At 41.0% G+C, this 15136-nt stretch overlaps 2 protein-coding genes across 3 annotated transcripts; one reads left to right on the top strand and one right to left on the bottom strand.

Annotated features, from left to right (window-relative positions):
* The first annotated feature begins 1790 nt into the window (after window positions 1-1790).
* LOC106325460 lies at window positions 1791-2917 on the top strand. Of its 2 annotated transcripts, none has more exons than XM_013763507.1 (5): window positions 1791-1940; window positions 2023-2250; window positions 2335-2410; window positions 2501-2594; window positions 2695-2917. In XM_013763507.1, exons 1-4 carry the CDS (start codon window positions 1842-1844, stop codon window positions 2584-2586), a joined length of 489 nt encoding a protein of 162 aa, XP_013618961.1. In that variant the 5' UTR covers window positions 1791-1841; the 3' UTR covers window positions 2587-2594; window positions 2695-2917. The 2 variants fall into 2 exon arrangements, with proteins under 2 accessions (XP_013618961.1, XP_013618962.1); XM_013763508.1 differs by having other exon boundaries at window positions 2524-2594.
* A 10206-nt stretch (window positions 2918-13123) lies between these two features.
* Window positions 13124-15066, bottom strand: LOC106325922 (UPF0725 protein At2g20620-like). Its single transcript, XM_013763971.1, has 9 exons — window positions 15038-15066; window positions 14813-14938; window positions 14624-14720; window positions 14460-14548; window positions 14131-14370; window positions 13846-14035; window positions 13640-13749; window positions 13468-13554; window positions 13124-13367 (listed from the first exon to the last, which is right to left on the bottom strand). Exons 2-9 carry the CDS (start codon window positions 14861-14863, stop codon window positions 13155-13157), a joined length of 1077 nt encoding a protein of 358 aa, XP_013619425.1. The 5' UTR covers window positions 14864-14938; window positions 15038-15066; the 3' UTR covers window positions 13124-13154.
* Window positions 15067-15136: the final 70 nt, after the last annotated feature.

A 15136-nucleotide genomic window follows, 5' to 3' on the forward strand; every position in this document is an offset into this window, starting at 1 on the left:
ACGCTCCTCGTACTCCTTAAGCCTTCCAACTATATCCTCAAAACCCGTCTTGTTGAGGTCTAGCACTTGCTCAAGAGACGTTACGATCTGGATGTACTTGTGCCTCGGAAGACCCTTCAAGAACTTCTTGACCATCTTCTATTCTTCTATGTTCTCTCCCAACGAAGTTGCTTTAGATGATAGGCCTGATATCTTCCCCGTGAAGTCATCGACCCTATCGTTATCATCCATCTTCAACCTATCAAACTCTGTCTGAAGCCTCGCCTCCCTTACACGATCAACTCTAAGGTATGGCGTTCCAGATCTGTTTTGATGCGGTTTGTTCGCCCACCTGGAGAATCAATGTCTCGGGAACATATTGAAACAAAAGAGCTATCGCAACATCGTTCTTCTTCTGATCATCTAAACCGGATTGGATCGTGTCCCACACTTCATGAACACGAAGTAGAACATTCATCATCATCGACCAAACTGTGTAGTTTGTCGATGTCAACATCAGACATTGGATGGATGCAAATCCAAGGTCTTTCGTGCGTGGAGCCCTAGTCACGTCTGCCATCTTGCTTACGAGATATCTTGTTCATAAGCACCAGGATCTTAAGCTAAAACTTAAGCTTAGATCAAGTCTCCAATCTGAGGCTCTTATATTAAATCTAATCTCTAGAAACACAATAATTATAAGAACTATTTTTCCAATTAGCTTTAGAAACTACTCAAAATTAAAGCTCTCAATATGTTTCTCTTAGATCATATGGAATACCTCTCCATTAGACATATATTTATATGAAAGTCAATTCCCTTAAACATGCGGGATATGGAAAACACAAACCTAACTTAAATAGAAAACTTCATTTTCTTATTTATTTATTGTGTTTATCTTAACTTATTAAACATCTAATAATATGTTAAGTTTCTACAAGATTGGAATTATCCAACAAGTGTGGAGTAGAAGCTCGCTGCTAGCGAAGAGAGACAAGTATAAGATCATAGTTGCGGGGATGATCCTTCATCACATGGTTCGATGAGGTTCATCTGGGAACAGAGGATAACGCTAGAAGCGCTTGTGAAGTATTGCATTGCGGTTAAGGGAATTTTCTGATTGCCCTTTTGTTGGTAACCTGAAAGCTACGCTGTATATGTAGGCTTGACGAAGGAGAAGATCGTGACAAGTCTCTTGCTTTGGTGTGAGGTGAGACTGTTCAGCATAGCTTCGATGTCCAAGCTCTGCGACTCCAAAAGAAGGATGGAACTACGGTTTTTTACGTGACATATTTGAATGGATGGATCTTTAATTTGTTTGCTCAGAAAAAAAAAACCTTGTATTTCCAGTTATGATTATCAAACTTGTTAACATGGGGAAAATCAATATATTTTTAAAGTTAAATCAGGATCAACTAGGAAAAGCATGCCAGATCATGTTTCACCCCTAATCATGAATAATAAAAGTATTATTGTACATCATAATAATCTTGGTCATACGGTTTCTATTGATTAGAGTTAAAATAATATTTCTTTTTTATTTTATTGGTTTATTAGATAAGGCATATTTATTTTAGTTTTGGATTTTATAGACATATATAGATGATTATTTAAATTTAGAATTAAATTAATTTTGATTTTAAATTTAATATATTTAATTTTAATTTACCCTTTTTAAAACGAAAAACTCTAGACCTAAACCTTTTAGGATCAAGTCTAGGCTTTAAAATTCAGGCCCAAACTTTAGGACACCCCAGCTTAGGCTATCCAGTAGTTAAAGGACTAGCCCGTTAAAAACTGTAGACCTAATTTTTAGAGAAGCCGTGTCGATCGTCCAGTTGATTCTTCCGGTCTCCGGCGAGATGGCAGATGCTACTAAGTCTCCGGAGAGTCTCTTCAACGACATCAAATCTCAGTTGTCTCAGTCCATTGGGAAGCAGTACGATGAGAAACTTCTCAAGGTGAGATTTTGAGATTCAAACATCTAACAATATTTTCATGAGTTATTAATTAGTTTATTTTCTTTTTTTTTTTTTTGGGCAGATTTTCAGCATTGAAACAAGACATTTTCCTCTTCTAAGGGAAATTCTCTACGCTCGTATTGAACAAACCAGAAACCTCCCGCAAGAATCGTGGAACTTCTTCTACAAAGTGATAAAATTTGTCCACGGCAAAAAGCTAAATCTTCTGTTAGCTGCTCAACCAGTCTCTGACATCACCATCGTAGTGTACCATGAGCAAGTTAAGTATGTGTATTTAACAATAGCCGAGGTATGTGTAATTTTAATCTTATATACAGTTGAAAAGAAAAAAACACACACATTCAATTTTGCTTCCTGTTTCTAATGCTAATAGGGTGGAGATATGCTTGTGGTGGGAGATCGATGGGTAGCAGTCCCTGGACCTCTGAAAAACCAATTGACGACGCATTGTAAGTCAATTAATTTTACAAGACTTAGTTCTGAATAACAAAACTTTGTATCTTTTGACCTCTTTTGTTTTTCTATGTGATATCTTGAAGACCCTTTTCTACTACCTGACCAGTACGTGTACCCGGACATAACTGAGGAAGAGGAGGAAGAGAAGATAAGAGACAAGGCCAGATAAATCGCTTGGTATGACATAGCTCTTAATCTCTTTGATTTAGTTTGCTTCTTACTTTGTAGAATCTTAGTTTCACTCAGACTTATCTTTTTTTCCTCTTTGGACTTTCAGGAGGGTGATTTGGCAGCCAAACAAAACATCTTAAGAATTGAGTAATCTGTAGAAGTGAACAGCGCTTAGGGTTAGTTATTATGTATTTTGGTGATTGTTCATTGATTTAACAAAGATAATTGTATGTCTGGATTTGAGTATTGTTTGCTAGATTTGTAAAACCTTGTTCTGAGTAACTATCTTGTATTCTCAAGTAAGAAGAGAGAAGCTATAACTTCTTCAACTTTAATTTCTCTGATAAGCCTTAGATGGTGTTACATCTATCTCCTCTGATGATTATCAAGGCAGCATGTTTTCAGCATCTCGTTGGCATGAACCAACACGTGTCGATGATGGATCAAAACGAACTGATCGAGTTTCACAAATTGATTTCTTATTCAGCACCCTTCTCAAACAAACATATAAGGTTCAGCAACATGGATATAAGCTGCTCCTGCATTGGTGTCTCGTATCAATGTCCCAACAGTGCTAACACCAATTGTTTTATGCCACAGAGACAGTTCATCTAAACCCAAAAATATGACTCCCCCACTTCATGTTTCTTTCGAACTATCCACCAAATTGTGCATCACTGGCATGCTTTTGAACTTAAACCAAGAATCTGACCACTTTTGCTTCTTCTTCCCTGACTTTTTTAGACTCCTTTGCACACAAGATTCTGGTTTCTTGACAATATTTTCCAACGGATAGCCACTTTGATCTGGTGCAAAGCGGATCAACATTCTACTTTTTGGACTGAGACCAACCTGTAAACAATAAAACCAGTCCAACTCTCCTCTCCTTCCAAGCTTATTGAAACCAAATTCAACTTTTTCTACTTGTGGATGTGAGACCAACCTGTAACATATATATCTCCTACTCTCCTTTGTTCAACGGCTTCTTTTCTGGCTCTTAGGTTAAAAGCTAAAAGAGTTCCTCAAAAAGAATCTAATTAGTTGTTGTGCTTGGAAAATTAAAGCAGTTTGGAGAAAAAAACTCATAAGGTGTTTGGTCAGGAAACAGTACGGAACGAGAGAACGTTCATTTTTAGAAGTGGGTTTAAGCAAACACGTCTTATTAACGGTCGGAAGAGTGTTTCGTCGGTTACAAGGAAAGGAAATGCGTGTAAGGAAAGGTACCGGAGCCTGAAAGGCTTTGCCGGAGAGATAAAACAAGACGAGACAACAAAGGTAAAAACCCTAATCTAGCCGCCAAGCGTGTATCAGTGATTTCGGATCCTATTTACGTTGCCTTTCCTTTCCTTTTTATAGCTGACCTCACGCTCTCCTGTGACCTAGTTTGCGTCGTCTTTGTGGGCTTTTAACTCGCTGGGCCGAGAAGCCCACGCTGTCTTGTGGAGTCGTTCCCTCGGGACGCTTAGTCGAGAAGCCCACCGAAAGCTCCCTCTCATTACACCGAGAATTCGACCTTTCGAGCCGTCGCGCCGAGCTGTTGCTCCGCCTCATGTGGGCCGGACCGTCTGTTCTTCGGGCCTTGAGGGATGGTCGAATCTACCCTCTACATAAGGTATATTAATATCTTCAAGTCCATGAATACAACTGTGAATTATGAAAGCTTACACTATGCATATAAACATGATCTTCAATGTATGCTAAAAGGACTCATTGCCATCATTTCAGGGTCTTACATCTCTCTCTGCTTTGACAGTTTTTTTTTTGTCAGGAAATTTTCAAAAAGCAATGATTCACTATCCACTTAATTTTATTGGCTTCAACTAATTCTCAATGCAATATTGCTCAACTTTTGCTTTAAAGAAAGAAATAGTGAAGTACGTGACCAATACAGTTCTGTAACTTTTCTCCTGAGAAGAGCTCTCAAAGTAAATCATGTAATCCTTGATCTTCTTCAACTCTCCCATTATAAGCAACTCAAGAGGAAACAAAAGCAGAGCGTTATTGTAAAGCACAAGTCCCCAAGTGTTCAGCCCTGTCGTCATGACCACATGCTTGATGTAAACAAAAGTCTATACGATCTACTTAATTTGATTGGCTTCATCTAATTCCCAACTTTTTCAACATTAGTAGATTTTCAATCTACTCCCATTGCAGCACTTATTATAGAGTCATCCCCATCAATTGTTATCAACACTGAGGTATGTGAGACTTTAGTTGTTGATCCATTAACCACAACATCTATCACTTTGGGATTTGAGAGTCCTTCTCAGTTCAAAGGGCTAGGAGATGTGGATGAAGTTGTGACAAACGCTTCCTCTTCGATCAACTTGACAAGAGGTGGGAAGGAGACAAAACTCCCTATCAAATACCAAGAAATGGAATGGAGGATGATCCGAGGAAGAGGGAAGCGTGGCTGCTGCGGTCGTGGTTCTTATCACTAGTTATTGATTTTCATTTTATTGTTGGTTATTTTAGTCTCAACTTTTGTTGTTCAGGTCAGGGGTTCGGGTCCGCTCATTGATGAAACCTGATTTTCATGCAAATTTTATCCAACTGTAAGACTCTTCGTCCTATCTTGTGATATTTTATGTTTTAAACTGAAAGCCCTTTTTCAAAAAAAAAAAAAAATTCATAACATACAGTAGTTTAGTGTATGTTCTTCTTCGGAAGAAATATTTAATCGGGAGTTCTACATATTCATGTCTCTTTCGAAAATTTGTCACTCAGTGTCCCATATATATATATATATTATTCTTCTCTAACTCTTCTCTTTTTGTTTTTGTTCTATTTAAGTGTTATTTTTACACTAAATTTCTCTACAAAAAGGTATTAAAAGGGAAGGCCACAATTTCATAAACTTGCTTAAATTATCTTGTGATTGTTTAAGAATATATCACAGTAGACGAAGAGTCTTACAGTTGATAAATTTCAGCAAATTTTATCAAACTATAAGACTCTTCGTCTTATCTTGTGATTGTTTACAGATTTTGAAGTGGTTTTTGGTTTTTGTTTTTGGAAAACCCAATTTTTAAACAATTAAGTTTTTAAGAAAATAGATTCCCTACATTTTAGGAAAACTAGTTTTTCAAATAACTGTCATTTTTTAAAGAAAAACCAAAATCCAAGTTTTCTTGGTTTCTACATCTCACGATGCTTTTTTTGTTTTTCTTCTTTTTTTTAGTTTAAAAATTTTGTTACATTTGTGCATTAATATAGGAATAAATAAATAAAATGCTAACTACTATAAGTATGAGCAAATAAGTTTTAGTAAGAAGAATTAGTTTAACATATATAATACAAAATAATATATATTAAGAACATTCTTTTAAATTTGCCACTAAAATTAACTTAATTATTTAAATTTAGTTTTATGTAAAGTTTGCATGTTTTGTTAATAATCTATTGGTGTTATTTTATTGAAACTGTGATATATTCTTATAGTAATTTTAAGTTTGTTTAAAAAATAAATTAAATTATAAATTAACATTTTAAAAAATAACCGAAAAACTGAAATATATCAGTAATCAAATTTTAGAAAAACAAAAATGCAAGGAAATAAAATTCAGAAATTTATTTTATTGTCTTATTTTTGTTATTAATTTATATTTCAAAATCAAACAAAAATAATTAACTAAAATATACTAAAATTAATTAAAACCTGAAAAAAATATCATTTGTTTTTTTCTAAAAACTAAAATTACGGTAAAATCAAAAATCGAAAGCTAAAAACCAAAATCGCCATTCGAGCTTTTTCAAAATCTAAAAACTACTGCAAAATCAAAAACCAAAAACTAAAAACCAAAATCTAAAAACTAAAAACCTAAAGCCAAAAACCAAAAACTAAAATCTAAAAACCATCCAAACAATCATCACCTAAGTAGTCCAGACGGCACTTAGTAAGATAAAACCACTGTTAACAAAATATATATATATATATATATATATATATATATTAAAAAAATATTTTTTGATGGATTAAATTTGTAAGACTGGCAAGACGATTTTCAAACCAGGATACAAAGTTGATTCAACCACTAGTGTTCATACAATTAAACAAACAAAGGAAAAGAGGAGAGTGGTGAGAGATCGTCTTCCATCAAACCAAGAAAACAAGGTTACCTGAGAATCGAAAAAAAAAAACACAACGAAAGAGTGATAGCTCGACCATATGATCGTATAAAATATGATACAAGTCTAAAAGACACCATGACACAGAATCTTTAGGGATAAAAATAAAGGCAACAAAAGCTTATCATGTCTTTATTAGAAACAAGTACGATGAATATTTTTTACCAAAAAAAAAGTACGATGAATATTGGACAAGGCGTTAAATTAACTATAAATACTTGCTAGATAGAACACATACGTTAATTCAGGGTTGAACAATAACATAAGGGATAAAGTTTTTTCTCTCCCAGGCACGGTCCCCTAAGCAGTCTCCACCTATCTGGTTTTCTCCTCTTTGGTCAACTCCCCACAGATTTCCCCTACCTGGTTTTCTCCTCCTCGCTGGTTTATTTCCTTTTCGAGTAAAGTTTTTCCAAATTCAAAACAGCTTGGACATAGCTTCCCGGGTTCAGCCCCCGACACTTCGTCGGAGGGTCAGCGACGCCGTCGCCAAGCTCCTACCGATGACTGCTTCCCCTTGCACGCAAGTTCAGAGAGGTTCTTCATTACCATGAGATCTCCACAAAGGCGACAAGCTGCAAAAGATTCTCAACTTACAAACCTTACTCTGTTATAGAGTCTTGCTGATACTCTCATTTATTCTGAGAAACCTGACTAGAGTACCTACACAAAGCCTCTCAGTCTAGCTTCTCAACCATGTCTCACAGATACACAAGAGCTGACAAGGAGAAGTGGGTGGCTAAACCCCAATCCCCTCGAAAGAAGCCTCCAATCAGAATCCCAGAGAGTGATAATGAAGCTCTGATAGCTAGTAACCTACTCACTCTCATTGGTAGGGTCACCAACCAAAGGTTCCAACGTCCGAGAGCCATAGTTGACTTCATGCCACAAATTTGGAACCTGGAGGGAAGAGTAGAAGGAAGAGAACTGAGTCCTGAACTCTTTCAGTTTAAATTCGAATCTGAGAAGGACCTTCTCTCAGTCTTAGATAACGGTCCTTACCATCATAAGAGATGGATGATTCTACTCCAGCGTTGGGAACCCACCATCTCCCCAACCTTTCCCTCGACTATCTCCTTCTGGATCCGCATACATGGTCTTCCGCTGCATTACTGGACGGACCAAACATTGTATACAATTGGCAAAGCTTTGGGAGACGCATCAAAGCGTGATGTTAGGGGAGCTCGCGTCAGAGTAGATATCAATGGACTACAACCATTGGATATGAAGTCGGAGATTGAACTCCCCTCGGGAGAAATCACTGAAGTCGAGTTCGAATACATGAAGATTGAAAAACACTGCTTCAACTGTTTCTCTCTATCCCACGAAGAGGAAGACTGTCCAAGTAGAGCCATTGGAGACCGTCCTGCAAAGGAGAGAAAATTGGGAATCACCCAAGCTCTCGCTCTAGAACGGATAGAAGCTGGTAAGAGGAGACATGATGAGAGAAGGGGCTACAAACCCCCCTCCCAACGGACCCTCCCAGCTCAAGAGTTGCCTCGACGTGATCACCACTCCTCTGAATATAGAGGCTCAATGGAGTTTGCTAGGAGGCCTCCCTCCAACTACTCATATCAATCAGAAGCTTCTAGACCCCCAGGTGGGCATAATGTGCCGGCTCATTATAGGCCACGAAGCAGATTGGATCCATCAGTCAATCTGAGTTCGAACCCTTCGAGATCCTTCACTTCTCACCGCCAGAGAACATCGAGAACTCCTCCGAAAGAGGATGATCGACCCTCACCTCGACATTCAGGGAACTCGCAACAGCGCCTGTATGGATCAACTTCCTCCCATACCCCACCGCCTCGAACCCCCAGAGAAAGGATGGAGCTGAGTGGCGGGAAACCACCTCCAGCGGAGTCCGCAAAGTCTAGAGAATGACGGTCAGCGCTACTTAGAATATCTGCACTCGACCTTCGAGATCAGTTGCCTAAACGCACACCTGAAAACGAAGAAGGACTTTGGGAGGCTGCTACGGGTGACGCCAATGTCACGAATAGAGTACAAGATGCAGTTATTGTCCCCTCACCAGCTGATATAAATGCGTCAGAGACACTGCTGCAGGAACATGCCAGAGCACCTGCAACTCAAAGACTGGGGGGTTTAGCTTCCATAGGAAGTAAAGAGAAAACCCGACATGCTCTCCTCACTACTAATGACGTGGTAGGCAAGAATCCAAAATCCACTAAAACAGGGGCAAAGAGAAGAACTACTACAGCTAGGAGGGTTAGCAGGAGTCCCTTACTAGCGCTGAAACTGAAGAAAGTCAGCACTACCAGATCTAGCAACCCACCTCGCAAGAGAATTTGCACGGAAAAAGGTCGATCATTGCCTTGGAATAAGGCGGGACCAAGTAATGCTGCTCAAGCTGCAGGAACTAAGAATACGGTGGAAATACCGTCGAAGAAGGGTGCGGGCTCGGGTTTTCGGCCCCCTCTTCCTCCTCTTCCTTAGCTCTAATGAGCTGGAATTGTCAAGGGTTGGGGAACCCCTCGACAATTCGTCGTCTTAAGGAGGTAAAGAAAAACATTCTCCCAGACATCATGTTCCTCATGGAGACAAACAATGGCGATGATTTCATCAAGGACAAACTCAAAGACCTCCATTATCCTCACTACTTTTCGATCCCTCCAAACGGGCTTAGCGGTGGACTGGCGCTTCTTTGGACAGACAACATCAAGATCGATATACTAGAAGCCTCGGCAAACATCATTGACGCTAAGGTAGTCTTTAAAGGCTCCCCTTCTTTTATTTCATTCATATATGGAGCTCCGATGGTAGAAAATAGAGCGGCGTTCTGGGCCAATGTCGCACGGGTTGGGGCTGGCCGAGAACTCCCATGGCTACTTACGGGGGATTTCAATGACATCCTCGACAACTCGGAGAAGGTAGGAGGTCCTCCCCGATGGGAAGGATCTTTCACTTCATTCCGGACCTTTGTTTCACAGAATGGGTTGTGGGATCTCAAACATTCTGGTAACCACCTCTCATGGAGAGGAACGCGATACACTCATTTCATTAGATCCCGCTTGGACCGATCCATGGTCAACTGCTCCTGGTCAGAGTTATATCCTATGGGCCGGAGTTGTTATTTGCGATTTGAAGGGTCGGACCATAGACCCTTGATCACCTATTTCAACTCCACAGGGCCACGGAAAAGAGGAGTATTCCGCTTCAATCGATCGCTAACAGAGAATGAAGAGATCACAGACCTGATCGATACTACCTGGAACCAAACGCCTCTTTCCTCGGTCATTGAAAAGCTTAACGCTTGCCGGCGGAAGATCATCCAATGGACTAAGGACCGGAACCTAAAAGCGAACCAGGTTATAAATGACTCCAAGATAGCTCTGGATATTGCACTCTTATCTCCTACCCCGGACCTTCCGCTCATCGAGAGACTGGAGAAAACACTTACGGAGGCGTACAAGGAGGAGGAGCAGTTTTGGCTAACGTAGTAGAATCCAATGGTTAAAGAACGGTGATAGAAATACCGGCTTTTTTCATGCGGCGACGAGGACTAGAAGAATGCAGAACTCGCTCTCTGTTATTGAAGACTCCAGCGGTACAGAGTTTCACGAGGAGGAGGACATAGTCACGGTTATAACCAATTATTACCAAGACATCTTCACGACAAAAACTGTTGGTGACTTCTCAACGATACACGACCTCCTCCCATGCAAGGTCACGGCGGACATGAATGCCTACCTAACTAAGATACCGAGCGTGCAGGAAATAAAAGAGGCTACTTTCTCTATCAACAGCGGTAAAGCCCCCGGGCCGGACGGGTTTTCCTCGAAATTTTACCAAGCCTACTGGCACATTGTAGGCGACGATGTGACCAGGGAAGTTCTCCGTTTCTTCGAGACTAGCAGACTCGACCCCCAGCAAAATGAAACACACTTCCGACTGATACCGAAAGGCACGAGTCCAAGGCAAGTGGCTGACTACCGACCTATTGCTTTGTGCAACACTCACTACAAGATCATAGCAAAGGTTCTGACCCGAAGACTTAAACAGCTCTTACCTCAGCTTATATCCAAGTCTCAGTCGGCCTTTGTGTCGGGTCGAGCTATTGCGGACAATGTGCTTATCACACATGAGACCCTCCACTTTCTTCGAACCTCGGAAGCAAAAAAATATTGCTCCATGGCTGTGAAAACAGACATGAGCAAAGCCTATGATCGGATTGAATGGAACTTCCTCAACATGGTGCTCAACAAACTCGGCTTTGATCCAATATGGGTCTCTTGGATTATGGCTTGTGTGGAGTCTGTCTCATACTCTTTCTTGGTAAACGGATCCCCGCAAGGTCTTGTTTCTCCATCTCGTGGCATACGACAAGGCGACCCCCTATCACCGTACTTATTCATTTTGTGCACTGAAGTTCTATCGGCTCTATGCAACAAGGCGCAGGAAAAGGGGATGCTATCAGGTATTAGGGTCTCGTGGGGCAGCCCTTTTATCAACCACCTCCTCTTTGCGGACGATACCATGTTCTTTTGTAGATCAAGTGAGGGAGGGGTAGCAAAGCTGAAGGAAATTCTTAGCATATACGAAGCTGTCTCGGGCCAGCGGATAAATCTCCAAAAGTCAGCTATCACCTTCTCGGCAAAGACACCAGCGGAAGTTAAAAGTAGAGGGAAGGCCACACTTGAGATCCTAGCAGAGGGGGGTATTGGTAAATACCTAGGCCTACCCGAAATGTTTGGCCGGAAAAAAGAGACATCTTTGCATCTATTCTCGATCGGATCAGACAAAGGATCATGAGCTGGACCACCCGGTTCTTATCAGGAGCGGGGAAACAAGTGCTTCTCAAATCAGTCCTTGCAGCCATACCTAACTACGCTATGTCTTGCTTCAAACTACCAGTGTCGTTATGTAAACAGATCCAATCACTCCTTACCCGATTCTGGTGGGACGCTAACCCGGAGACAAGGAGGATGTGTTGGGTTGCTTGGTCCACTCTCACCAAACCAAAGTATGCCGGAGGCTTGGGCTTCAGGGATATTGAAAGCTTCAATGATGCCTTGTTGGCTAAAATAGGGTGGCGACTGATTAAAGACCCAACCTCTCTCGTGGCCCAAGTTCTACTTGGAAAATATGCAAAGAACTCGACGTTCCTAGACTGTGTACCGCCTGCTGCCGCATCACATGGATGGCGAAGCATCCTTGCTGGACGTGATTTACTCAAAAAAGGACTAGGATGGGTGGTTGGGAACGGAGAGAATATTCACGTGTGGAAGGACCCATGGCTCTCCCACGTCACACCAGAAGCTCCCATTGGTCCCCCAGCTGAAGGTACAGAGTCGCTGAAAGTAAGTGATCTTCTCTGTCCCATCTCAAACACCTGGAACATCGACAGTATTCGTCATCACCTGCCTCAGTATGAAGAGAAGATACTTAAGATTGTTACGAGCTCCTCCCCGGTGGACGACTCTATCGTTTGGCTCCCAGACCCTAAAGGAATATATTCTACTAAAACGGGTTATGGTGTGGCGAGTTACTCTGATCATATACTGCCCTTTCTACCACCATCCTTTGACTGGCTGAAGCACATATGGAATCTGAATACATCTCCTAAGATAAAGGATTTTCTATGGAAAGTTATAAACAGAGCAATCCCCGTCAGTTCCAACCTAGTCACTCGTGGAGTTAATCCCTTTGCTTGTAAACGATGTGGAGGGGTAGAGGATGACGTCCATGTGTTTGCCTCATGCCCTTTTGCCATGAACGTGTGGGAACTAACCCCCCTAGCTTGGATCCCTGATTCGCACTCTCCTCTTGCAACTAGGCTTGTACATGGCAGCAGAATGATCACACTCCCCCCCGTCGGACTCTATGCACCGATATGGCCTTGGGTGTTGTGGAACTTATGGAAGTCTCGTAATAAACTGTGTTTATGACAGATTTTTCTCAGCTCAAGAAACGATTCACAAGGCCATCGCAGACGCAAAAGAATGGCAAGCAGCGCAAGAACTGGGCGCCAGCTCCCAACCTCAGCACGTGAAGGCCAACGCTCCGACCAGAACCTCTCCAGCTGCGGACTCGAGACCATCGTGCTTTGTGGATGCGGCCTGGAACCCTATCACAGAGGTCTGCGGCATTGGCGGTATCTTCAGGGGAGTAAACTCATCTCGCCTTCCCAACATCCACTACTCCTGCCGGTTCATCTCATCAGCTTTGATGGCAGAAGCCATAGCTGTTCGTTCTGCAGTCATGAAGGCTGCCTCGTCGAATATTCGATCCTTGACGGTGTACTCTGATTCTCAAGTTCTGATCTCCATGATCAAGACAAAGGAAACAAGACCAGCGCTCTATGGGATATTATTTGACATCTTTTATTTTAGCTCTCTGTTTGAAACAATCTCTTTCATGTTTATCCCTCGTTTAGAAAACTCAGAACCCATTAAGTAAATAATGGGGATTCTCAAATCACATGAAACACTTGGCTTCAAGGGATAAATGCTCGGGCCTCCCATCCCTTGTTCTCCTTATGACACCTTTGCAGACAACACCGCACCTTGTCCGGAAGCTAATGTAGAAAACTGCATTATCCAACTTTACGTTTTTCATTGAGTCGACAACTTCTTTGGTTTGAACAGTTATCTTTCGCAGCTCAAATGGCTTTCCATACTCAAACATGAACTGCAAGGCAAGACAACAACACCAAAGAGAGATCCATTATAACCTATTATACACAAATCCGACTCTCTTTTTCTCTAAGTCATTTATTTAAAAAACTCACCGGGTCCGTCTGCTTCTTGGTGTACCAGGCTAGTTCAGCGTAAAGAAGAAGCCATTCTTTGGCTTGTTCCACCTCTGATTCTTTCATCTGAGAATAAAAGAACCAATGTCAGCAAAAAAAAGAGAAAAGAAACTGGGAATTAAAGAGCAAAAGGGAGGAAGGGGCTCATGACCTCGTAGTAATGCAGCTTACTGTCACCAGGCAACCAATCGGGCATGTTGCCTTTGAATAGTTCATCCACGGAAAGTGTGTCAAAGCCACTTTCTTCCTTTTTCTCCTCCTCTGTGGTAAATAAATAATAATAGAGGTTTTTTTTTAACAAACAAACAAAAATAAATTAATATAAGACCATTCACTCATTCATTTATTTATTTTTACCTGGAGGAGGTGGGGGCAAGGTTCTGCAGCGGGATGTGATAACATGGAAGCAATCTTTTTTCTCAGTGGGATACCAAACTTTTGTTTCAAACTTGCAGAGGCAATCTCTTGCTGGATCACATGCATCTAATGTCAACACTCCGGTGTGCTCGGCTACTTCAGGCACACCCAAACGTTCAAAGTTAGTCCCCTACAAAACCAAAAAAAAAGAAAAAATTTAGTAATTTCACAAGAAATAAATCAAGTATATATATTAGGTAGGCAAGACGCAGTAACAAACGTTACATTTTCGAGATTGTAGCAATGAAGTCCAATTTTGGCGCAGAGCAGAGGCTCCGCATAAAAAGCATCATTACGGCTGTTGTAAGACAAAACCAAGTGACCGCCGGGAGGAGTGGGAGTATAAGTTACTTGACAAGGAGCACTGAACTGAGGATAATTGGAGAAGTCATAATCTGGTGTAGAGTTCGGATTCAATGATGGTGATACCATTAAATCCAGTGGTAGGACAGCATCAAAATCCTCCTTCATTAAGAAAAGAAAGAATCCAATTACAAACATAACTGTAATCCATTGACCGGATAGTACTGAAATAAAACAGTGGATATACTTACCTCTTCAGAACTAGGAAGGTGCAAGTTTTCGAGCTCTGCCTCGGCCTCCTTAATGGGAATCAGCTCTTGGGGAGGAGGACGTTTACAAACTGTGAAAGTGCAAAGTCAAACACAACTTTAGTGCATAATTCCTTCAAAGAATATATATATAATATCAAAAATACCTGATCCATGAAACTGTTTGTACGGTGGTAAAATAAAGTCGAAGGGTGATGTATATCCATTAAACGGCTGGTACCGTGGTAGAACAACATCGAGTTCCTTCAAATAATATAATTATATCCAACGATTATTTATTATTGCAGAAAGAGAGGAGAATATGACAATCTAACAAACGAAAACAATCCAATTACCTTAACACTGAAGGTGTCACTGCCTTCTTCCTTCATCACCACGTCAGACATTCTCACCCAACCCTTACGTTTTACAGAACCCAAAAGCTTAATTTTGGGCAGAGCAGCTGCGGTTAAACAAGAGACCTGAGACCATATGAAAAATATAATATTCAGAATCAGATGCAGTGCAGGAGAAAGGTACCAGACAGAATGAAGTAGGGCGAATGGGCAAACGAAAGAAACCTCTCTCTGCCCCTGCCCCCGCCCCCAAATTCTCCCAGAAACAAAATTAACTCCCCTTCCAATTCTTTATATACCCTAACCGACTAAGTTTAGGTTCTT

Source organism: Brassica oleracea, chromosome C2 (assembly GCF_000695525.1).
Source record: "Brassica oleracea var. oleracea cultivar TO1000 chromosome C2, BOL, whole genome shotgun sequence".
Classification (NCBI taxonomy): Eukaryota; Viridiplantae; Streptophyta; class Magnoliopsida; order Brassicales; family Brassicaceae; genus Brassica; species Brassica oleracea.

What these genes read in the sequence shown, in the direction of transcription:
- LOC106325460 (XM_013763507.1), top strand. Translation starts at nt 1,842, where the DNA reads ATGGCAGATGCTACTAAGTCTCCGGAGAGTCTCTTCAACGACATCAAA. An exon ending in ACGATGAGAAACTTCTCAAG is followed by an intron (nt 1,941 to 2,022) that starts GTGAGATTTTGA and finishes TTTTTTGGGCAG; the next exon opens with ATTTTCAGCATTGAAACAAG. An exon ending in AAACCAATTGACGACGCATT is followed by an intron (nt 2,411 to 2,500) that starts GTAAGTCAATTA and finishes GATATCTTGAAG; the next exon opens with ACCCTTTTCTACTACCTGAC.
- LOC106325922 (XM_013763971.1), bottom strand. Translation starts at nt 14,863, where the DNA reads ATGTCTGACGTGGTGATGAAGGAAGAAGGCAGTGACACCTTCAGTGTT. An exon ending in ATTGCTACAATCTCGAAAAT is followed by an intron (nt 14,036 to 14,130) that starts GTAACGTTTGTT and finishes TTGGTTTTGTAG; the next exon opens with GGGACTAACTTTGAACGTTT. An exon ending in CCAAGAAGCAGACGGACCCG is followed by an intron (nt 13,368 to 13,467) that starts GTGAGTTTTTTA and finishes CTTGCCTTGCAG; the next exon opens with TTCATGTTTGAGTATGGAAA.